The sequence below is a fragment of the Nyctereutes procyonoides genome, unplaced genomic scaffold, assembly GCF_905146905.1.
Source record: "Nyctereutes procyonoides isolate TBG_1078 unplaced genomic scaffold, NYPRO_anot_genome, whole genome shotgun sequence".
NCBI classification, from domain to species: Eukaryota; Metazoa; Chordata; class Mammalia; order Carnivora; family Canidae; genus Nyctereutes; species Nyctereutes procyonoides.
Window position 1 is genome coordinate 5,114,884 of NW_026575159.1, and position 24,548 is coordinate 5,139,431.

Here is a 24,548-nt window from a genome sequence, read left to right on the forward strand (position 1 = left end):
AGATATTGTTACTGATTTCTTTTTAAAAATTTCTGTGCAGTTATGTTTAGCATACAAAGGTTTCCTGGCAAATTATATTGCTCTAAAATTCCAATATCAAGACAGGAGCAAGATTACTAGAAGCAATGATATACAATTTACATATGACTTTACTAATGGAAACACGTAAGTTATGCTATGAATTTAAAATTTAAGTTATACTATAATATATAAGCTGAAAATAAACTCATGTTTTGTTTGGGCTTTTTTTCTCACTTTTTGTTGGTTTTTGACAAATCATGTGCACCATAGATCTGACTACAGTTTTCCTGTCCTGTACATAAGCATCCTAACAAATAGTTGTGCCAAAAATAAATCTATAGGCTATGAAAATAAATATTAGTCTAGTGTTATCATCACCTATGACCATTTAAAAGACAAAGCAATGGTAAGCTTTATCATTTAAACCATGTATTATTAAATCTAATAATGTTCCTACTTACTGAAGGAGGGTAGAAAGAGACTGCCTCATCACAATATTGTCATTAGATTTTGATCACTGAAGAAAAGGTCCTTTCTGAGCGTAAGTGGAGAAAATAAAATGTTTCAATGAATATTCCAAAATTAGGGGAGAGAAGACTCTTTTTAATGGTTGATCTGCCAAAAGTTAGACACATAGAAAGAAATGCAAGTAGAAAATATAGGGCCCAGAGAAAGCTATTTAATGACATTATAATTGCCATACCCTCAAGCACTATTTAGTTCTGCATAATTTTTAAAAAGATTTTATTTATTTACATGAGAGAGAGAGAGAAAGAGATGGAGAGAGAGCATGAGTAGGGTGAGGGGCAGAGGGACAAGTAGGCTCTCCTCTGAACAGGCAGCCTGATATGGGGCCCTACCCTTGGACTCCAGGATCATGAGCCGAAGGGAGATGCTTGACCAACTGAGCCACCCAGGCACTCAGTTCTGCAGTTATGTTCTGATTTTTATTAATTATTTGATCTTCTGAAATTTGTCAACCCACTCTTGCATTTCCACATACAACATACACACATTTCACATACAATAGAAGTAAAAATGAAGACACATGCATACACATATATACTTTTTTTTTATTTTAAAAAGTAATCCCCAAGTACATTTTGCTGTGATCATTGCCTGCATATCTGAATTGAACAGTAGAATCACAATTTTAGCTTTGATGAGCACCACCTGCATACATTTTACTCTTCCAGTGTAACAGGATTTTGGGATGTTTTACAAATCTTGGTTCTTCCTTGTTGGTCAAAAGCATCACTTACCATTATTGTTAAATAGATTCTGTTTCCTTCTAACCTGTAGTTTATCTGCTGTGAGGTAATTTGAAGATGTACTACATTTGATAGAACTGATGGGCTTCCTTTACCCTAAACACCACGAGATCTTTAAACAAGAGTATCATGATTTTAAAGGACTAGAGTTCACTGTTAAAACTATTGCCAGTCAAGGCAAAGTAAACTGTCCTGCTCCTATTGGGTATTTCTAGATCTGCTTTTATTTAGGCTAGATAGACCACCTAGATCAAATGGATGTGTTAGCATTAGATTATTTTCAGGACATTGTTAGTGTTAGAAGAGCCATTTCCTCTCAAGAATCATTCTATAACCTTCCAAAAACAGTGATGTTCATAACTATAAATCAAGTTTCAAAATTTGAAAAGTTAAATCTCATTTTCCTTTAGAAACCACTGTTATCTAGCCACAAAGGCAGTGTGCTGTTCACTTAAGCTTGATACTGTTTGTTATCTCCTTTTGTCTGATAAAGCGTCCTGTCCTGTATACCAAATTTTCAAAGTGTATTTTTTTAAACTTCAGAACTATATAATGAGAGTAGAATTCTACGGAGACCCTAAGTACTTTTTTTTCAGATTTACTTGAAGAGCACATTAACTTAGTATAGTTTTGGATATAATTTTCTAAAAATGATACATCAGTTTAAGCTAAGCTTTGATGCACTGGGGTGGATCCCATGATGAATTTATAAACCACGAAGAAAATTCGAATAGAAGTTGCCCAAACAAACTAGTCAGTTAATAACTACGGTAGTAGCTGATGTAAAGATGATTGTTAAATTGTACTTAGTTATTTCCATGGCAATATTTATCTCTCTGTTGCAAACTCTTGTAGCCAAATTGCTTCATTGTAATTTATGGAATTCCAGTGCAGTTCATATTTAGTGAGAAATCTGAATCTAATTTACACATTTAAGAGGCATTGTACTGCAAATCACGTAGCACTTAGAAGTAGAAAGTGCAACTCCAGCGAGCTCTTTTGGGAGTAATAACAAATTCCAGTTTTGCTTCTTAGTCCTGAACTGAATTTAACTGTTCTATCTCTGACATTTTTTGCTGACATAGTTGACTTTGTTCTCGTGTCTTATTTTTATTTACATGCTCTACACCAAGGTGCATACTCCTTAGTTTCCTTATGTATTGCTGCAGAATATTTCACGCCCCTATGGCTACTGCCAAGGCTGCAAATAGAAGAAAACCTGTATTTGTATTCAATGTTAATTCCTTTACTGCCAATTCATGTTTCTGTCTGTTGTTTGTTGTTATGGCTGCTTTTCTGTGCTAATGAAGTATGCTTGATGGTCTTCTTGTGGGAAAAAAACACTTCTACTCCTTAAGATTTTAAGGCTTTTTATAGTGGATGGCTTTACATTAGACATTACAACTGACCTATGCATCTAATTAATCAACCATAATTTTAGCTGGACCTATACTTGCATAGACCTTCTGGACCTCATACAAACCAAATACACTGGGTCAAATTTTTCTCTTCGGAGGATTGGTTTACAGAAAGCATCAAAATCACAGTCCTTCTATGTTGATACAGTATACATTGGACAGGCATCTACACTTTCAGCGTGGGATGGTATGTTGTATCTTTCCATACCTATTGAAACCTTCTGAATCTTATGTAGTAAAATCTTACCATGGAAATTATTTATATTCTTTAATTTAGATAGAAATATTAATCTATAAATATTTATGACTCATTCTTTTATCTTGATATTATAATTTAAATCATATTTTTTATTCTAAGGATAAATGTACCCTTAATGTAAGCTTTGTCATTATCGTAAGAATTAATCTTTATAGTCCTGGATTCTGTTTACAGATATATGAACTATAGCAAACATTTTCATTTTGCTTTGATTGTTAAGAAACTAACTATGAAAGTATCTGTTCCTAAAAGGCCACCATTAACATTGAAATCTGTTTGGTAAGATTCAGCTATTTCTAAGGATTTAATTGTGATAATTAATAATACTTAAATGAAAACTTTATTTCTGGTAGCCTTAACATTGTTTTTTATTTTAGTCATGTCAGTAGATGCACATATATGAGCTGTGATAATAAAATAAAATTAAACTGTGATCTTTTAAAAAAATCAACCTAATTTCAGTCACTGTGAAAAGTGACTACTACCATTTTTCAGAGGAATTTTGGGATCCTTTCCTTTGGAACTGTTTTCAAGTACAAGGTTATGAGTCAACTGGTAAAAAAAAATTAAATGTAACTATTTTAGAGTCACTTCTTTTGAAATCCGGTCTTACCAGACCTACATTATGATTAGTGGAGCACATATATAAGACAGCTCACTTGTCTTACAGATAAATGCTGTAACTCATTAAATACCATGCATTTATCACCTACCATGTGGCAGGCACTATGCTGGGTACTAAAGCAATTGCTGTGAACAAGACAGTCTTGGTCTTGTCCTAGTGTATCCTAGTAAGCAATGCATTCTGGGAACCTAGAACAGAGCAGAACAGGGCCACAGAAGGCTTCATGGAGCCCAGAGTTTGGTGGCTTTTATTTTATTTTTTTTAAAGACATTTATTTATTTATTTATTTATTTATTTATTTATTTATTTATTCACAAGAGACAGAGAGAGAGAGAGAGAGAGAGAGAGAGAAGCAGAGACACAGGCAGAGGGAGAAGCAGGCTCCATGCAGGGAGCCCAATGTGGGACTCGAACCCGGGTCTCCAGGATCACACCCTGGATGAAGGCGGTGCTAAACCACTGAGCCACCCAGGCTGCCGGTTTGGTGGCTTTTAACTATTTTCTTTTATCTGATGAGGCTTATACATCGACAGACTTTAAAGCTTTATACTCTAGAAGTAAAAGTTTACCAAGCTCCAAAAACTGCTTTCCTGATGAATCTCTTTCTAAAATTTTATTCTAAACAGCTTATTCCATGACATGGATATAATTTGATAATTTTCTTTTTAGTAACAAAAGCTGCACAATTTTATTTCCCATTTATTCTTTGTTCTTTAGAAATGCCAAAGAGAAGACTGCCAGCACTAGCAAATAAAGGGATATTTTTAAAGCACTTTCAGGTGAATCACACCAAAATTAATGAATCAAGTGTGACCAACCAATATTCTATCACCATGACTTCATACAATTGCAGTTACAATATACCCATGATGGCTGTGAGCTTTGGGCAGGTAAGCCTAGAATTTTACAAGTTACTCTTTCCAATTTATGGGAAATTAGCTTTGATGGGCTATCTTTTAATAGGACAAGATAATTTTTCTAAGGATAAATGAAGACTTTGAGGCTTGTTGAACTTGAGTATGAAAATTCACTTTAACCATTAAAAAAATCTTGAAGAAATGTATCTGTGGGAAAAGACAAGGGGAAATATTCTTAAATAGTCAGATTTAAGTAAAGTTTCTCTCTTGACTTAAAAGGAAAAATTGTGGGCCCTTTCAGTATATGTTCTGAACAGAGATTGTTGAAAGCAAATTTGAGATTCTGCAATGTGTTTTAAAATTGTTTCTGTTATAGGGGTGCCTAGGTGGCTCAGTCAGTTAGGCATCCAACTCTTGATTTCAGTTCAGGTCATGATCTCAGGGTTGTGAAATTGTGCCCCATGGTGGGCTCCGTGCTGGGCCTTTTTCTTTCTCCCTCTTCCTCTGTCCCTACGCCCAACCTGTTCTCATGCACATGCATGTTCTCTCTCAAAAAAAAAAAAAAAAAGTAAAATAATAAATAACCAATTTCTGTTCTAAACACCATTTTTTGCTTGTATTAAAATTGTTACAGTGAGGGAAAAGATATTTTTCCACAATTTCAAAAGGATCTGAACAATTTTTTGTACTGCTTGAGTTATTTATAATAAGATCAGTATTAAATACTGTAAGTTTTTTTATTTTTTAAATTATTTATTTTTTTTAAAAAAGAATATTTATTTTAGAGATACAGAGAGAGTATGTGCAAGCAGAGGAAGGAGCAGAGGGGGAGGGACAAGCAAACTCTGCCCTGAGCACAGAGGGGAGAAAAAGAATGCAAACTGGGGAGAGGGGCAGAGGAAGAAGCAGACTCAACTGTGGAGCAAGGAGCCCCATGTGGTGTGGGGTGGGGTTGGTGGGGGGGCGGTTTGGAGCCAAGACCCTGGGATCATGACCTGAGCTTAACCGACTGAGCCACCCAGGACCCCCTGCATTTCATTTTCTTTGAATTGTAAATGGTCTGTGTTGTTAATTTTTGTTTCTACATGCTTGCTTTTGTATGTAGGAATGTGATTGGTTTCTGTGTTCATCTTTCATCATGCAACCTCACTGAATTCCATGAATTTTTACAAAGTAAATACCCTCACGTAACCACTACTCAGATCAAGACAAAGAAAATCATTAGCTCCCCAAGAGCCTTTCTTGTGCCTTCCCCTTGTCACTATATTATTCACTCTTCACCCCTGGATAACCACTGTTTTGACATATACCACCAATAAATAGTTTTGCTTGTTTTTAATCTTCATATCAATAAATACTAGTATGTACTCTTTGCATCTAGCTCCTTTTATTCGGTATTATGAGATTTCTCTTTTGCATGTAGCCATAGTTCATTCTTTGTCATTGCTTTACCATACTCCATGATGTGAATGTACCACAATTTAACCATCCTGTTGATTAGCTTTTGCCTTATTTCCAATTTGGCACATTATGAATAAAACTGTTATGTACATTCTTGGCATATGTCTTTCGGCAATTATGTTTATTCATTTCAGTGGACAATGAGGCTTATAGTTTTCAATTCCACAAAATTCACAGACAACTGTGAGGGATCAGAAGCAGGAGACTATCACTTGACTAGTAGAGTCACAATCTATGAATTTTCATAGCATGTGTTGCTTTTGGCAATTGATTTGCCAATCAACATTAAGCTTTTCTCCTGAGTCTAAATCAGTCTCTATGCCGATTTTATACTATCATATATTGTTAGTTTTATAGTTGTGTTATTTCTCCAAAAAGATTTTGTTTTTTGATAGCTAAGACTTAATGTTTCTTTTCTGCCCTATGGTGATTAGCACTGTACCTTGAATGGAATCCCTGTTCAATAAATATTTGTTCGTTGAGTGATAAAGGGTATGCTCTGAATTAATGAGGTATTACTGGGATTCCAGCTGATTGCTGCACAGATGACTGAGTTGACTTTGGCCTCATTATCACAGCTGTGTAGGTATGGCCTGTGTTGATTTATGTGACACTCCTTCATGTTCTGAAGAATCTTGAATACCTGAGGCTCATTTATGTCATGTCACAGAATTGTATGATGGTGAAATAGAAATCATGTTAGCTGTTGTTATGTTTAATCATTTTATCAATATTTATTTTGGAAATTAGATCATCACAAATGAGACAGAGAATGAGTCTGTTTACAGAGGAAATAATTGGCCAGGGAAGTCAAAGATTCGTATTCAGAGAATTCAAGCTGCATCCCCACCTCTTAGTGGCAGCTTTGACATTCAAGCTTATGGACACATCCTCAAAGGTATATGACAAAAGTTCAGAACATGATATATATATAAATCAGTTAGATGGTGCCAATCTAAATAAGCATAATAAACATTTGGTGTATTTTTTTCTAATATGATTTCTCTACATAATTTATATAGTTGAGGTTTTGTCAGTAATGTAAAGCTAAATTATTCAGAACAAATTACATTTTCACTTTTTCTTTATTGCCTCTCCAGATATAACAGGCTATATTTCCAAAAGTTTGTTTTTCTTTTATAACCCTTGGCTTGTAGGTTGTCTATAAAGTTAATCAATATTTAAAATAAAAATATTTGAGCCAAAGCTATAATCTGACTTACATTACCCATGTAATTTTTGCTTCCAAGAGATACATAAATTCTTGGCATAAAAAAGATATAAATTTCATTTTTACTGTTTGGAGGAGGACAGTTGGCTTACAAGTGATAATCCACAGTACACATTTCCTATATTTTAAAGGTGAAATTTAATTGTGAATTTTTTACTCATACTATTTCCTGTCTTTCTGTGTGTGCAGGCCTTCCTGCCACCGTGTCAGCTACAGAATTACAGTTTGCTCTCCAGAGTGTAGAAAAAGTCGGACGAGTCTCAGTGACACGTGAGGGAACCTGTGCTGGATATTCATGGAACATCAAGTGGAGAAGCTCATGTGGAAAGCAAGATCTTCTACAGGTTCCTTCAATTGGCTTGAGTTTTGTTTTTTTCTGTGTGTTGCTTGCATATTTGCACCATGCCTCATTTTTTTTTTTTTACCCAGCCTCATTTTTATTCTCTTTTAATTTTTGCTTATTTTTTGCCTATTTAATTTTTTAAATTTATTTTTATTTATTTATTTTTTAATTTAAATTCAATTTGCCAACGTATAGTATAACACCCAGTCTCATCCCATCAAGTGCCCTCCTTAGTGCCTGTCACCCAGTTACCCTATCCCCCACCCACCTCTCCTTCCACGATCCTTTGTTTCCCAGAGTTAGGAGTCTCTCATGGTCTCTAATTTTTCCCACTCAGTTCCCCTCCTTTCCCATATAATCCCTTTCACTATTTCTGATATTCCATGGATGAGTGATATGATGATTATCCTTCTCCAATTGATTTATTTCACTCAGCATAATACCCTCCAGTTCCATCCATGTCAAAGCAAATGGTGGGTATTCATCTTTTCTGATGCACCTGGCCTCATTTTTAAAAGAATTTGAGACTCTCTATATTTTAAAAAATGGAAACTGTAGATTAAACATAAAAAAAAGGAAATTGAGATGAAGATTGTTCTAAATTAACTTGATGAGATGTTCTCTTTCACGGAGAATTGCTACTGGTACTTTATTTGCTGTCCCCTCTGGAAAGAGTCCAGGAAATATGTGTTAGAAGACTCTTGACAGGAGCAGGAGGTGTCCAGGCAGGGCCCATCTCGGGACTAAATCTGGGTATACTTTATGGGGGGACCAAGTATAATCACTGTTTCTGTCTATAATTCTACCACCATCCATTAGAGCTGTATTCTGGGGCCTTGGATACTATTCTGGTTCTAAAGGTGATCTTTTAAAGTTCACAAGGGAGTCACATGTTAAGTTGTCATCTAATTACCTTTGCTTAGAGTGTGGAGGAAGTGGGGAGGTTGGGCCCAAAGTATGTGAAAGACAGGAGTCTAGAGGAGTCTAGGGGCTCAGATTATCAAATATTAAAAAGATGCTTTCAAGTGACAGAGTGTGAGGAAAGAGTTTCTCTCATGCATTGTTTTAGTGAGAAAGTCAATTCGTGTGACTTGGGGGATTATATAGTAGAGTCTGAATATAGATACCTTCTGATTTAGCAATTTCAGCTATTAAACTCTATACTACTAAAATAATAACACAAATATGAAGTGATATAGGCACAAAAGTAGTCACTGCAACAGTATTTATAATAGTAAAAACCTAGGAACCTATCCCCATCAATAGAAGAATGGTTGTTAAAATGCCACAACTTTAGCATGACTGTCACGCAGCCATAGGTAAACCCATGGATATTCACCTGGAAAGATGTCTGTGACATAAGGTAGAAAAAATGCAATGGAAACCATTATGGGGGAAAAAATAGAGGGAAAGAGAAAGGAAAAAAGGTATATAAATGTAGTGTATAATGTCCACACATAGACTATGGATGTGCAAAATAGTAACTAAATCATAAAGATATGGAAGTTCTTTAAGAAAATGTATCATCTAAAACTAGAATTAGAAGATTCTGTAGCTGAGTAGCTCTAATGACTGGTCTTCTTCCTCTTGTTATCTCTGCTGGTATCTGTGCATTTATCTCCTTGTCTCTTTCCTGACCAGTCTCCTCTGCTTGCTCATCATTTCTGCTTCTCATCACCACTTCGCAACCCATGAGGCCCAACATGGAGACTCCTATCTCTTTGCTAGGTGCCGTATGTATCAGAAGCCTACCATATTGGCAGAGGGATTTTGGATTGACCAAATTGTACATATTGATTTTATTTGATTCATTTTTATTATTGGCAAAAAACATAATTCCACAAGTGAATGAAAAACCAGGATGAGCAGGGGTAAAACATGCTGAAAGAGAAAAGCTAACTCTCAGGTAGAAAAAGGAATAAATAAATTCAACTATTCAACAATCATTTGTCAAAGTGGTGATATTCAGAAAAAGCAAAGAACTTTCTGAGAAAATAAAATTTAGTAAAATCATTTTCCTGAGACATATTTTATTTTAAAAATTCAGATTAATTTCAGTCATTCAATTTAACTTGTAATCTGTGCAATATATGATAAGGCAATAATATTAGTGTTATTTTATTGGGGGTATATTATGCTTACTTGTAAGAGGCTCCTTCCAAAAATATGACTAAAATGTTATCAAATGTTTTTTTTTTATCCTTAGCTTTTATTCACTTTCAACCTTGCTTAATTAAAAAAAAAAACTAATGTGGTCGTATTTATCATGGCCTTTCTAGTAAAATAATTTTGTGTGACAATAGATTAATGATTCCCATATTATTGGAGAAAAGGCTAATATGACAGTTATGAAGATAAAGGAAGGTGGCTTATTCAGACAACGTATACTTGGAGACCTACTTCGTACACCCAGCCAACAGCCACAGGTATTCTTGAAACTTTCCTCATGACATTTAACATAATTTTAAGTGTGTAACTACTTTCTAATACATTAAAGACCAGTTAAATAGCAGAGATGGTGTCTTTATTTTCCTGTGAATATTTGTATCAATAGTGGTTAACTCAATATTATTTTGTGACTTTTGGGAAAATTATCTTCCTTATGATAAAAGCATAGATCTATAAACTTTGCTATTGCCTGTTAGAATTTGAAAATGTATTCTTTCATTTAATCTTTACAGTCATTCTGTGAAGTAATTATTAATATTACTACTTTAATGATGAGGAAATTAATTTGTAAGAGGTCAGAGGACTTTCTCAGTAGCAGCCTTTATTTTCCTTCATAGCACTATTCACCACTAGGTGAATTGTATGTATTTACTTAAAAAAAAAAAATGTAGTCTTGGGGCACCTGGGTGGCTCAGTGAGTTGAGTATCTACCTTTGACTCAGGTCATGATCTTGGAGTCCTAGGATAGCCCCAAACTGGGGGCTCCCTGCTCAGTGGGAGTGGGCTTGTCCCTCTTCCTCTCCATGTGCCCCATTCGTGCTCTTTCACAGTGCTCTCTCTCAAATAAGTAAATAAAATCTTTTTAAAAAAATGTATAGTGTTGTGAAACTGTCTCTTTCCCACTAGGACATGAATCAAGTGACAGCAGGGATGTCATTGGTTGTGTTTAATGTTATTTTACTGTATTTTAACATTTACAACTGTGTCTTTGCATAGAAGGCACATTTGCTGAATGAATGAATGAATGGTCAAAGCAGAAAAAGTATAAATAGAATAGAATAATTTTTATAAGCAAGCAAGCAAACAAACAAAATTCCATCATTTGTTTAAATCCTATGCATATTCTCCTTAGCCATGCTACCTTTGTTCTCTCTCTCTCTCTCTGTGTTTCTTTATTTGAAGGTTGAAGTCTATGTCAATGGAATTCCAGCTAAATGTTCAGGTGACTGTGGGTTTACTTGGGATGACATGGCCACTCCATTAGTCCGGGCCATCAGCCCATCTCAAGGTAATCTCCTGCTTTTTAGCTTGGAGTAGAAGATGGAAGACAACTAGCAAAAATGTAAACTCATAATGATTTTTTTTTAATATACTAGTTTCACTGACTCAGGCAAGCAGTTATTTCTACAGAGTAAAAAAAAAAATCTATCAGATCAGAAAGCTGTGGACAGATAATTCATTACTTATTTTTGAATTAAAAAAATCACATTTGAAGGTGGACTCCTCAGCCTTCTACTTCTTTAGTTTCACCACATTGGAATCAGTCTCTAAAATTTCACTCTGATAAGGCATTTTTGTGAAAGGCCACTTGCTGGGGTATTAATGGGAATCTTTCATCATATGAGACCACTTCTAAGAGATTTAGTACTAAAAGGGTGGTAATGAGACAGCTGCTGTTTAGTAAAAGAAAATAATTAGGTCCTAGACTTGAGAACTGGAGAGAAAAATTATTGCCAAGAACTCAGTCTTGGGTAACACATTGTACCATATCTTCATAATATGTTGTTAATTTAAAAAGCATGGTTATGATTTGTGTCTGAGCTCCCAGGTGCTGAAGTAAATAGCAGGTCTAAGGATTACTAGAAGTGGCTTGTGGTTTCAGTCAGAAAGATAAGCTCAGCTACTATCATCACAGATCTGATCTTGGCTAGTAGGAAAATTCATCTCCTAATTATATATCAGGGAAAAACGGGAAATTTTAAAAACAGCACATCTCTGTGTCTGAAGAATACATTCTTCAGACTTTTTTACATTAATAATATTACTTTGGGACAATTCATGTCACATGGGGTCAGAGCTGTCAAAAATAAGAATTTGATTAACTTTCATTTGGTTGTGGTCCTTCAGTATTTACATTTTTACATTTTCTATCCTTGTATTTTGTAATGAATTTCCATTTTTTATGTACTTCCTGAAAAAATTGTTTCTTACCCAAAATAATTAATCCAAATTGCCTTTTGCCATATTTTGATAAATTTAAAAATAATTAAAAGATTAATAATGCTATAAAAACACCTATATTCTTTCACTGAAAATTAGCACTGTTAACATTTTGCCATGTTTACTTCCTATCATCAATATAAGAAAGGAAATATTATAGGAATAGCTCAAGTTCTCTCGAGGCACAATTTCTTCTTCTAGTCTCTACAAATCTCCCCAGAGGCAGTAACAATAATTAATTTTGTGTGTATTCTTTCATGCCATTTTTAATACCTTTTGTATATAACATGTACATATGGTAATTTTGCCAGTTTTTTTAAGCTTATGGAAGAGATGTTGAAATGTAAGTATCAGAGATGTTACATTGTAAATATCATTTGTATTTGACTTTTGTCATTCAACATTCATTTTGAGAAATATTTATATGGTTTTATTCATGTCTAATTCATCATTTAAAAATATTTCATGAATATATCTATTTTCATCTCTATTGATTGACATTTAGATTGTTTGCATTTTTTTGTTTTTTGTTTTTTTTTATTTTTTATTTTTCATTTTTTTGTTTTTACACATAACCATATTGAGCTTTGTTGCACAAATCTATTGTATACATGCTAGAGCTTCTTTAGGGTATATGCCCAAAGAGAATTGCTGAATAAGAAACGAGTGAACGTGTATTCAGTTTATTAGATGACCAAATTGCTCCCCAGAGTGCCTGTACTTGCAGTAGGTATGAGAGTGCCATATTCTCCACATCCTTGTCAATATTTGGTATCATCAGTTTCCTAATTTTGGTCAATCTGATGGGTAAAAGGGGTTATCTCATCCTCATCTTATTTTGTCTATTCCCTTATGAGTAATGCATGTGATCCTCTCATCTGCTTCCTGGACATTTGCATGATTTCTTCTGCAAATTGTTGTTGACATCCTGTATCCATCTATCAGATTGTCTCTTTTCTATTGATTTATAGCTGCATATTACATACTATGTTTACCAATCTTTTGCACATCTCTACTCCCAGTATGTCACCTGCACTTTGTTTTAGTATCATGCTCATGGAAACATTTAAATCGTTGATATATTCCAATTTATTTATCTTTTCCTCTATGGTTAACCATGGCTTTTTAATCTTATTTAAGAAACCCACCTGTACATTAAAATTGTTTGATTATGTTTTCTACTAAAATTCTAGAGTTCCACATTTTTCATTCTTAGCCGTTTAAGCCCATGTAGAATCCATGTTGTATGTGATGTTATATAACCAGGGTGACTATATCATTTATGGATCAAATCTGGACACTAGAGTGAGTGTAAAAACTTTCTGTATAAGGTATTGAGACAGTCGGTGTACCCTGGTAATATTTCAAGAACTTTAGGATGTGTGTCACCCTAGATAGAGGAATCTTATTTTATCACAAGTGGGAAGTGCCCACAACACATTTTGTGCAGTTCTTCCTTTTCTCATGAATTTGTGATGGCAGTTCTGTCATAGTATAAATTATCATATAGAGATGCCTGTTTAATTTGTCATGACAATAATTCTCCTTATGTCATTCCATACTTCAGTCAGATAATTCTGCTAATCTCAACATAGAGTTAAAATATGAAACAATGCAGAACAATTCAGTGGAAAAAGTTTACCACTGGTAAATACGTGTCTATCTTTTCCCTGGTTGCTTATAGGCTCATTGTTTGTAGCCTTTGGAAGATAGGCTTATTTTTCTCTCCAAAACATTTGATTTTATAAGAACAGATTCTGTATTTTTTTTCATTTTAATAGTTTTTTTAAATTGATCATTTTCAGGGTCCTATGAAGAAACCACAATTCTAACCATATTAGGCTCTGGATTTTCTCCCAATTCCGCTGTATCAGTTTCAGTTGGACCAATGGGTTGCTCTCTTCTTTCTGTGGATGGTAAGTCCTTTGTAAAATTATTATTATTACATCTAATTGTTTTTCTCTAAGAGAAAGTAGAATCAAAGAGCAGTATTACAGTAATCCTCCTATAGAATACCCTATGGGGGCATGAAATAGGCAGACTTCTCTGGGTAAGTGCATTATCTTGTAGATCTTTGGTTATGACCACAAACTAATTCGTTCACTGTTGCACAGTGTCTATCTCATAGCAGTTGACTTTTGTTCTTTTCCCCTCATAAAGTGTTATATAGAAGCTACTATCTTTCTTTGATATGTCTCTGGGACAGAAAAATATAAGCTGCCACTCTGGCATCCTTCTCCCTATGCTTTGACAGTATCACATTAGTAATGCAGCAAAAGGATATGGCCATCTTCCCTGACTCCTAGTATCTGTATCCCTTAACACAGAATGTCAAGATTATTCACAATTTCTATTCTTGAAAAGTGAAAGCCATATTTATTTCTTTCCCTAGAAATTATCTTTCATGATCCTAGGTGTTTTCCTTAATTTTAATAGGTTGGAATTACATAAGCAAATTCACCTTCCATATGATTTGTTTTTAGTTTACATACTCTATGCATTCTCGAGATCTAAGTCAATAATGCACCTGTATTATAAATGCACATAGACTGTTCTAAATGTAGTATGAAGAATAGGTTTTAATTTAGGTTTTGATCACCTTTCTTGATGAAACTTGATGTTTTATTTAGCTTTGGACATAAATCATATATTGAATCAACAGTTTTAGAATTACTGGTAAAACTGATTTTACAGATTAGGACTTTTAAATTATTATTACAATAACCTTTCTCTCTCTCTCTCTCTCTCTCTCTCTCTCTCTCTCTCTTTCTCTCTCGGTCACAGTAGAAATAAGGAGCAAATTTTTCACTTTGCTTTTTTTTTTTCATCTAGCTTTTTTCTAACAGTTTCTGATTCATAACATCAAATAGCTTGTAAAGATTTTTGCCCCATTAATATATGAGTAGTTTTCCTTAGATACATTTCCTGGCATATAAAAATGAAGACCAGTGTTTATATTTGCAAACATAAAATTCCAGTAATTTTATCTTATAAAAATATTTGATTTATTGTATTTTTCTTTTTTATTACAAGAAAGTGAGATCAAGTGCCAGATTCTGAATGGAAGTGCTGGACGTTTCCCAGTTGCTGTGTCTGTAGCTGATGTTGGACTAGCACGGAATGTAGAGGGTGAAGTATTCTACTTCATTTATCAGAATCGGATCTCACACATCTGGCCTGCTTCTGGAAGCCTGGCAGGTAATAGTTAATTGTTCTAAACAAAGAAAATTGCATACATCTCCATCATTTCATTGTACTGTTTCTAGAACAGAATGGAGGGAGAGGAACCCAAACCTCCCTCATATAGAACAAAGGAGACTCCCCTATTGGAAGGCAGGGTGATTAAATGGCTAACTAATTCTTTTGTTTCTTGTGAAGCACAAGTCAGGGTGACTGCTTATACTTACATCTTAGGTTATTGAATTAATATCATCAATTATTACATGTTTCTATAACAAGCTCATCAATTATGTCAAGATAAGATTTATTAGTTATTATTCTGCTTACCAGCTGCTCCATTTGTAACCACAGTCTCAATGGAGCTACTTGACCCAGAAAAAGTTCTAGGAACAAATCGGGGAAAGGAAAGCTGACGCAGAAGATGGAAAGAAAATAACACATTTTTCCTGTCCTGCTTCATTTCCTTTGCCTTTGTTTGACCATGCTTAGTTTTGGATTTTTGTTTTGGTCTTGATCTCTTCAGTGTTTTCATCTTACTTTATTTTTGTTTTGTTGGGATTTTTCTTAGTTCCTTTTACTTAGAAATATTAAAATGTGAAATTTGGGAAGAGTCTTAATTCACTTTCACACCCACAGGATGGTTGAGCATATAGAAAAAGCATAGTTTCTCTTGAGGATGAAGACACTGTAGAAAATAGATAGCAGTTGCTGCTAGTGATACCCCAAAGCAAATGGCGGTTACAAATCTGTTATTTCATTAAATCACTTAGCCCAGTTCCTTGATGGTTCCAGACTTCAGAACTCAGGCTCTGTTATGTGGTGGTGATTATATACATCTCAAGTCTGGTCCTTGGTCTATTTGCCAACCTGTCTCTTGGATGACTAGAACATTACTGAATGATGAGTTAGTTGCTGAAGTTTCCTTTTGTTATTGTTGGTCTATTATTGTTGTTTCTTCATGAAGGTGGTACTCTTTTGACTCTATCTGGATTTGGCTTTAATGAAAATTCAAAGGCATTAGTTGGAAATGAAACCTGCAATGTGATTGAAAGGGATTTGAGTAAGATAACCTGCAGGACACCAAAGGTAAGGCATCTGATTTTAGTTTTTTGTTTTTGTTTTTGTTTTTTCTTTTTTCTGAAAACTTATGAACATCTCTGTAGGTTAAATAAGTGACATTTTTACGTAGGACTGCAGCATTACAGTCTTGTTCCCTAATGATTATTTCTTCTACATCTTTCTGCTAAGACCCTAATATGAAGCATTATATCCACATACTTATATACACATACCAATTAGAAAGACAGACACATGAACCCATGTTAAACAATGTGATACAAAGACAAAATAAAATATAGTGAGGAGAGGCTGTCAAAAAGAGTTTCACAGAAAAACTGATGGGCTATCAGAACTTGAGGGATGAATGAGAGTTGACCTGGTAAATCCAAGGATGAAAAAAATTCAGTACTAACAGACAGTCTAAAAAAAATTCAAAGAAGCAAATCTAGGCATATTTTGTTTTTAAAAAAGAATATATGTTTTAAATGTGTTATAGTTTCAGTTTGTTGACGATGAATAAACAAGTAAATAAGTAAAGCAAATACAAAAAAATGAAATTCCTCATGGAATACTGCATCTTAGCATGATCTTTGTTCTTTATCTTAAAAAATAGTCTCCTAATTTAAACCAAGGTATTTGTTTGCTTATTATGTGCAAAGGATGCTGAATCCAGTAAGTAACATTAAAAAAAAAAATTGAGCAGATTCAGTGTGGGTATAATGTAGTTAAAATCTGTAGGAAAAGTAAATTTGAGTATGTGTTGGACCAAATGATGATGAGAATCTGGAGGATATGGTCAATGAAAACTTTGTTTAAATTATTCGTTTAAATGCTGAGTACATATTGAGCAAATAATACATGTTGGAAAAACATTTTTCCTAATTGGGAAGTGTGTAGATACTGTATCAGTAAAAGCACTAAACATTTTTCTTAGGAGTCCAAGTGTTAGTCTTGGTTTCTGAAACTAGGTCGCCAAAATGATATAATAATGTGATTTGTCAGTAAAGAGGAATAAAAAATTACATTTGAGTGTATTTTAAGAGTAAAATGTCAAAACTTTTAGCATCTTAATGCTTTATCAATTTGAGTCACTTGTCCAGAGTATCTTTACTATATTGCAGAGCCCTTACGAACCCAATAATATGGATGCATTTATTTATTTTTTTTAATTTTTATTTATTTATGAGAGTCACAGAGAGAGAAAGAGAGAGAGGCAGAGACAAAGGCAGAGGGAGAAGCAGGCTCCATGCACCGGGAGCCCGATGTGGGATTCGATCCCGGGTCTCCAGGATCGCGCCCTGGGCCAAAGGCAGGCGCCAAACCACTGCGCCACCCAGGGATCCCTATGGATGCATTTAAATTGGTCATAAACATCCTCAAAACTGCTATAGCATATGCCTTTATCTAAAAAATTAAAGCATGTAGCTTACATTGGACACTATAGCTTTCTGAATTTCTGAAAATTGATTATTGATTCATGACTTTGAAACTAAACATCTTCAGCAGTTTATTTTGAATAATTCTATTTGTTTTTAGCTATCAAATTTCTTTATTTCAATGATTCAATATTTTTTAATTGTTTGATTTTTTTCTTCTTATTTCAGAGAATTGAGGGTACAGTTGATATTTCAGTTATTACCAATGGATTTCGAGCCACAGCAAAGGACGCTTATAGTTATAATTGTTTACAGACTCCAGTTATAACTGATTTTAGTCCAAAAGTTCGAACAATACAAGGTAAGAAAAATTTCAGTAAGATCATTTGATATATATAAGGTATATATACAAAAGATACATGTATATGTGTGTATATATAAATATAAGATATATATAAATCACATAGATAATAAATGTAAACTATTTTTTTCAAGATTTTATTTATTGATTCATGAGAGACACACAGAGAGAGGCAGAATCATAGGCAGAGGGAGAAGCAGGCTCCCTGCAGGGAGCCCAATGTGGGACTCGAATCCCAGGACCCTGGGACCATGACCTGAGCAAAAGGCAGGCGCTCAACCACTGAGCCTCCCAGGCGCCCCAAATGTAAACTATTTCTAGAAAGGTTTTTGAAGCATGGTTTCTTCTGCAGTTGTTTCTTAAAGTAAAACCAGCCACAAGTTGTATTTTTTAAGCATAGATTAGTCTATTTATTATTTCACTTTGAACATGTGTAATGGGAAAAAAATACATTTTTTAGAAAGCACTTTGCCATCTTTTTTCCCTGTGAAACAATTGAATATGAATTTTATCTCTACATGGCAATCAATTCTATGAATTCTTGAATTCTATCAAGAATCAATTCAATTCTATTGAATTCTATCAATTCTTTCACTGACTTTTCTTTTGCCTCTGCAAACATTAGTATTTCCTAAATCCAATAAAAGATAAGAAGCAAGTTGGTTTACTTAATATGTGAATTTGATGCCACATAATAAGTTGAATCTTCTTGTAAAACTTTTATTCTCTTTTTAAATAATAGGAGACGTTAATTTAACAATTAAGGGTTATAACTTTGGAAGTGAAACTGCTCAAAATGTGGAGGTATATGTTGGAGGAAAACCCTGCCGGATTTTTCAATGGAACTTCACAGATATTAGATGTCTTTTGCCCAAGTTGTCTCCTGGAAAACATGATATCTATGTAGAAGTCAGAAACTGGGGCTTTGCATCAACAAGGTATAATAATGACCATAAACTTGAGGAGTTGTGGAACACATGGGGCTAATGGTTTGGGGATGAAAAAAGAAATAGTCATTATCTTTATAAAATTTCAGCTGCTTTTTTCACCTATCTGTATACCTCCTTTTACAAAATGTTCTGAGACTATCTCCTACAGAACAATACGTGTTCAGTTTTGAGACCAATTCCATTCAGATTAGGTTGTAAGATTCTTTGTGGAACTACATTTATGCACGTATCATATAATTTTCATTTATTCTGGAAATACTTATTGACCCATTAGTAAGGGGCAGATATTTGCTCAGTGCTGGGTTTGCCAGGGAGAATAAGAGGGACCTTCCTCCACTGTTAATAATGCCCACAGTTTTGTTGGGGAGGCAGATTCCAAACAGAAGATTACATCAATAACATAATTATAAGTGTGAAAAGGGCTATGAGTAAGAAGTAGCAGGTCTTAGGAGCATATACTAGTATGCTAGTCACTAGATACAAGTGACCCTTAAATTGATATATACATGTAACTTTTCCTGAGGTACAGGAAACCGTTCTCTAAAAGGTGACAATTAAACCAAGAAATGTGTAGGAGCTGCCCATAAAGGAGAGGATGGAGAGAATCCTTCTCTAGCTGTTTCCTTTATGTAACTGTTCAGTGTTTTCTTCCCAGAAGCTGTTTGTTAAAATTTTTGTAAAATTTTAGGTCTAGCATAAGGGAAGTACTAGTTCAGAATACTTAGAAAAAAAAGGAAACTGAAATTTAGGGATTAAAAAAATCTTGATGTCAGGATAGGAAGAGAGATTATTGCAGCAGAATCTTGAGGTGAAGGAAGATGAGCAACAGTAAATATGAACTCCAGAACTACATCCCCTCATCGATTCACAGGGCGGAGTTCATAGGAGTTCTAGAAGAGCTGCTGGTTTGTGCTTTGGCATGATGGAGATAATGAGCAGAATTGACAGCATACAAAACTGGATATTTCAGTGACAGTTCAAAAAATATATATCCAGTTATCCAGGAGAAGTGAAATAAAAGTTACACAAAGGCTCATTTTATTCATGTTGAGAGCTGGGCTGTAGGAGTCTACTCTATAACAAACCAGAAAAGCACTGCACATTCTGATGACCTCTCAGCAGACACATTGTCTATAACAAAGCAAAAGAAGTTTAAAACTCTCTCATTGAAATAGTGGGAAGGAAGATCATGACAAGTTTCCAACATACATAGAATAATAAGTTCAAATTAGGTGCATAAAACTTTTATTTCTTATATAAAATGTATGGAATTTCATTTCTATTCTCTTATAGATAATGCTGCTTTTATGTTTTACTCTAATGAATATATAAAATATTTTAAAGGACATCATATATTTCTTGTGACCTCAGTTCTCATAACCATATCTTTCTCATAATATTTTAAGATCCTCCATCTCAAATTATTCTTGCCATGGGATTCTCAGAAACTTAATTTTCTGTGTTAGGGAAAAACTACTATTATATATTATTATTATTATTATTATTATTATTATATAGCACATTATTACATATACTACATATGTTATTATACACACACACGGACCATCCAACCAAATTAAGGTCATGATAATTGTCAGATTATCTAGTTTAAACAAGTACTGTCTAATTAAATATTCAACTACTTCCACTTCCTAAATGAATCATATTCTTAAGAGTTTAGCAAAAAAAAAAAAAAAAAGAGTTTAGCAATAGAACCTCATGGAAAGCTTGTTGAAGCATCTATTAATTGTTCTTTTTCAGAGACAAGTTGAGTGCTTCTATACAGTATATTTTGGAAGTGACTGCCATGTTTCCACAGAGAGGCTCTTTATATGGTGGAACTGAAATCACTATAATAGGTTTGGGATTTAGCACGATACCAACTGAAAACACTGTGCTTTTAGGTAAGAATACCCTCACAGAGGGTGTTATCATCTTTTTCACTTGAAAAGATGTGCTTATAGGTGAGTTATTACACAAATACTCTCAATCGTGGAAACTTTAATTTGCTATTAGCATATAAAAGATGATTGGTTAAGGTAGTAAAGAGAAACTGAATAACTGATTTTGATTTCAGTAAGTAAATATTTTATGTTTAATGTATATAAAAGGCTTTAAAAAGTGAAGGTCTCTGTTCTAAAAATAATCAGTACTCAAACAATATAACTATCAGAAAAGTATCAAAGATTCCTTTTTTTTTTTACTATCAAAGATTCTGCAAAATAGTGTGGAGCTTTTCGAGGGCCTTAACTATTCACTAATTATACTAAATCTCTATATTTTACAAAAAGTATTTGAGAAAATGCTTTTTCCCTCCTCTTTTTTCTTTCTAGGGTCCTTCCATTGTGATGTGACTTCATCATCAGAAAATGTCATAAAATGTATTCTTCATTCAACAGGGAGTACATTCAGGATTACCAACACTGGAGAAGATTCAGGTATTGGCCAACGTTTACAAATCGTAAATAATGGGAGCACTTCATCCTGAAATTGATTTGATTTTTATTTATCTAATACTTCAAAGTATTCAGACAAAAAAGTATTGCTGTTTCTCTCCATAATTTGTCAATAGTTTGTCTCTAATTTACTGCCTTGACATGGAGCAAAATATAGAATGAATCAGTGGTGGACTTGAGTCTATAAGGATAGACTGCAATTGGCAAGTTGAGGAATTGCTATTAAGTTTTACTGCAGTACAGAACCTCATGAGTTATGATGATTTGTTATTGGCCATGGGGTTTCTAAATAAATATTCAAGTTGAAATTATATAGATTTTTGCATGTCTCAATGCCTGAGAAAATTCTTATGTTTAAAGAATTGATCATAACTTTATTTTTTTAATATTTTATTTATTTGGGCAGCCCAGGTGGCCTGGCGGTTTGGTGCCTGCCTTCGGCCCAGGGCATGGTCCTGGAGACCCAGGATCGAGTCCCACGTCAGGCTCCCTGCATGGAGCTTGCTTCTCTATCTGCCTGTGTTTCTGCCTCTCTCTCTGTGTGTGTCTCTCATGAATGAATAAATAAAAAAAATTTTTTTTAAATATATTTTTTATTTATTCATGAAAGACACAGAGAGAAAGAGGCAGAGACATAGGCAGAAGGAGAAGCAGGCTCTATACAGGAAGTCTGTTGTAGGACTCGATCCTGGGACACCAGGGTCACGCCCTGAGCCAAAGGCAGATACTCAACCATTGAGCCATCCGGGCATCCCTGATCATAACTTTAAAAAATATTCTATGTGATATTTCTGAACATCTTGTTTATTGACTTTCTGATTTTTGTTCAAATTATCTCTTGATCATCAGTTTTGGAGGTGTGTAGTTTTTTTTAAGGTTTTATTTATTATAAAGAGAACATGAGCAGGGGGTAGAAGGAGAGAGAAAATATTTTTTTTAACTTTTAAAAAAATATTCACCTATTTATTTATTTATTTATTTATTTATTTTTTTATTTGAGAGACAGGACCCCAGGATTATGACCTGAGCTGAAGGCAGACACTTAACTGACTGAGCTATCCAGGTGTCCCGTGTGATTTATTTGTTCCCTTAGCTTCTATTTTCTTTCTTTCCATTATTTCTGTTTATTTTTGTTACATGTTTAAATTATGCACATAAAAATTTTAAAATACAATACTTTCAAAGATAATTAAGAATTTTTACTTTTTTTTCCCTTAAATATGCCTCCATTCTTGCTTCCAGTACATGGATTAGGTTATGGCTGGTCACCATCAGTCTTAAATGTATCTGTGGGAGACACAGTGATATGGCATTGGCAAGCACATCCATTTCTTAGGGGAATAGGATATAAGGTTTTCTCTGTATCCAGTCCTGGAAGTGTAGTTTATGATGGCAAAGGATTTACAAATGGCAGAGAAAAATCTGCATCAGGTATGTTTCAACTTTGTTGCATTTTTGTGTCATGCTTCTTTTTCCTAGATAATAAAAATATATTGTTTAGATTTAAAATACTTTTGCATAAATATATGTGAATACACAAATAATTTAGTTGACATTTATTGCTGTAGTAAAAATATTGCAAATTTATAAAAATATTATAAATGAATGTAAGCAAGGTATTTTATATGTCAGAGATGAGTTCTGATTCAGAAACATCTTTATTCATTCTGGAATAATCAGCTGATTAAAAAAATCTTAAATAAGCAAAATATAAAGAAAATTGGAGCGTTTTAGTCATACTGACCAGGTTGCAAGTAAATGAACTTCTGTTGATTGGAATCAGCAAATCATTATTTCTCCTAGGACAATTCAGTGTAAAGCGTGCCTTTTAGACTGTATGCCTTGTTCTATACATATGTAGCAGTTTCAACTTCTCATGAATACAAAATATTGTTCATTTTTCACTGCATGTTGAATTTTTCTTTAAAATGTGGTAAGTTATGCCCGACTTGACCTGGTTGTCTAGAAAAATTAATGCTGGATCTTGTCTTCTGGAATGTATTTCATTATAGAAGATAGTTCTTCTATAACTAGTGAGTCATTTCTTTACTACTTACTGTTGAAATATCACATGCATGAAAAATAAGAATCCTGTCATCTGCATGTGTGAATGATCACTTGAAATTTCCTTTGGAGGGTGCATTAATTGCTTGTATTTATTATGTACAATCTTATTTTATGGCAGGTTCATTTTCTTACCAATTTACTTCACCTGGAATCCATTATTATAGCAGTGGATATGTTGATGAGGCTCGCTCCATTTTTCTTCAAGGAGTCATTAATGTTTTACCAGCTGAAACCAGGCACATTCCTCTGCACCTGTTTGTAGGTAGCACTGAAGCCACATATGCTCAGGGTAAGAGGGTTAAAGATGGAAACCCAGTTACTCCAGTGACATAGGGTATATGTGACCTTTTTGGAGTAGGAAGCAGATTACCCTCTTTCTGTCTCTGACCAGCCGCATGACCTTGCGTAGATCTGGACAGTTCTGAGGCTGGAATTTATTCTGTAAAATGAGGCCCATGTTAGTATTGCCCTGCCATTCTCCCAGAATTCTTCTGTGCCTCAAATGAGATGTAGCATGAAGAAGTGTGCCCCAAGATATATCAAAATGTGAGATGATGTTATTGTTTTGTTGTCCCCATAGGACTTGGCCTTAGACAAATTGAAAAATAATTTTATATTCACTCTTCATTCTTCACTATGTCACCTTTGCCTAGGTCTTTAATTTAACTTTGTACTGCCTGAGTACCTCTTGTAATTAAAATAAAACCAAAAAAAATTTAATGGCATATAAACCACCACCATTAAAATAAAGAGTAATGCAGTCTGAAGACAGTTCTTGTTTTAGAATATTATCCATGACTTACAGGCAGTTCTTTTGCCTAAAGGACCTGTGGATTTGCACTTGGGGAGCTCTGTGGCAGGATGCCTAGCAACAGAACCCTTGTGTGGCCCAAACAATACCAGGGTTAAAAATTCAGACAGATTGGTCTTTGAGCTTTCAAGTTGTTTTTCACCATTTATAAACAACATTAGTCCATCTGCTGGAACACAAAACGAATTGATAACAATTACTGGACGTGGCTTCAGTAATCTCACATGTGCTAATAAGGTAAGAATGTAAAGATCTCCTTCTTACTACCATATACTTAATAAAAGGAAAATGTTTCATCTATAACCTCATAATTTAATTTCTAACAGCTTTATTATAATATAATTCATATACTGTAGGATTCATGCATTTAAGGCACATAATACAATAGCTTTTAGTATATTCACAGAGTTGAA

General features: G+C 34.1%; 1 protein-coding gene across 1 annotated transcript in view; it reads left to right on the forward strand.

Moving 5' to 3' along the window:
- PKHD1L1 (PKHD1 like 1) overlaps positions 1-24,548 on the forward strand; it is a 146,034-nt gene that overhangs the window by 41,228 nt on the left and 80,258 nt on the right. The window contains exons 21-37 of the mRNA XM_055314410.1: positions 41-165; positions 2,734-2,897; positions 4,312-4,484; positions 6,663-6,810; positions 7,333-7,487; positions 9,790-9,912; positions 10,838-10,943; positions 13,681-13,791; positions 14,909-15,073; positions 16,020-16,141; positions 17,719-17,851; positions 18,594-18,789; positions 20,563-20,705; positions 21,135-21,239; positions 22,500-22,688; positions 23,443-23,613; positions 24,149-24,372. Coding sequence (XP_055170385.1) covers positions 41-165; positions 2,734-2,897; positions 4,312-4,484; positions 6,663-6,810; positions 7,333-7,487; positions 9,790-9,912; positions 10,838-10,943; positions 13,681-13,791; positions 14,909-15,073; positions 16,020-16,141; positions 17,719-17,851; positions 18,594-18,789; positions 20,563-20,705; positions 21,135-21,239; positions 22,500-22,688; positions 23,443-23,613; positions 24,149-24,372 — 2,553 coding nt within the window. The remainder of the gene's footprint in view (positions 1-40; positions 166-2,733; positions 2,898-4,311; positions 4,485-6,662; positions 6,811-7,332; positions 7,488-9,789; positions 9,913-10,837; positions 10,944-13,680; positions 13,792-14,908; positions 15,074-16,019; positions 16,142-17,718; positions 17,852-18,593; positions 18,790-20,562; positions 20,706-21,134; positions 21,240-22,499; positions 22,689-23,442; positions 23,614-24,148; positions 24,373-24,548) is intronic.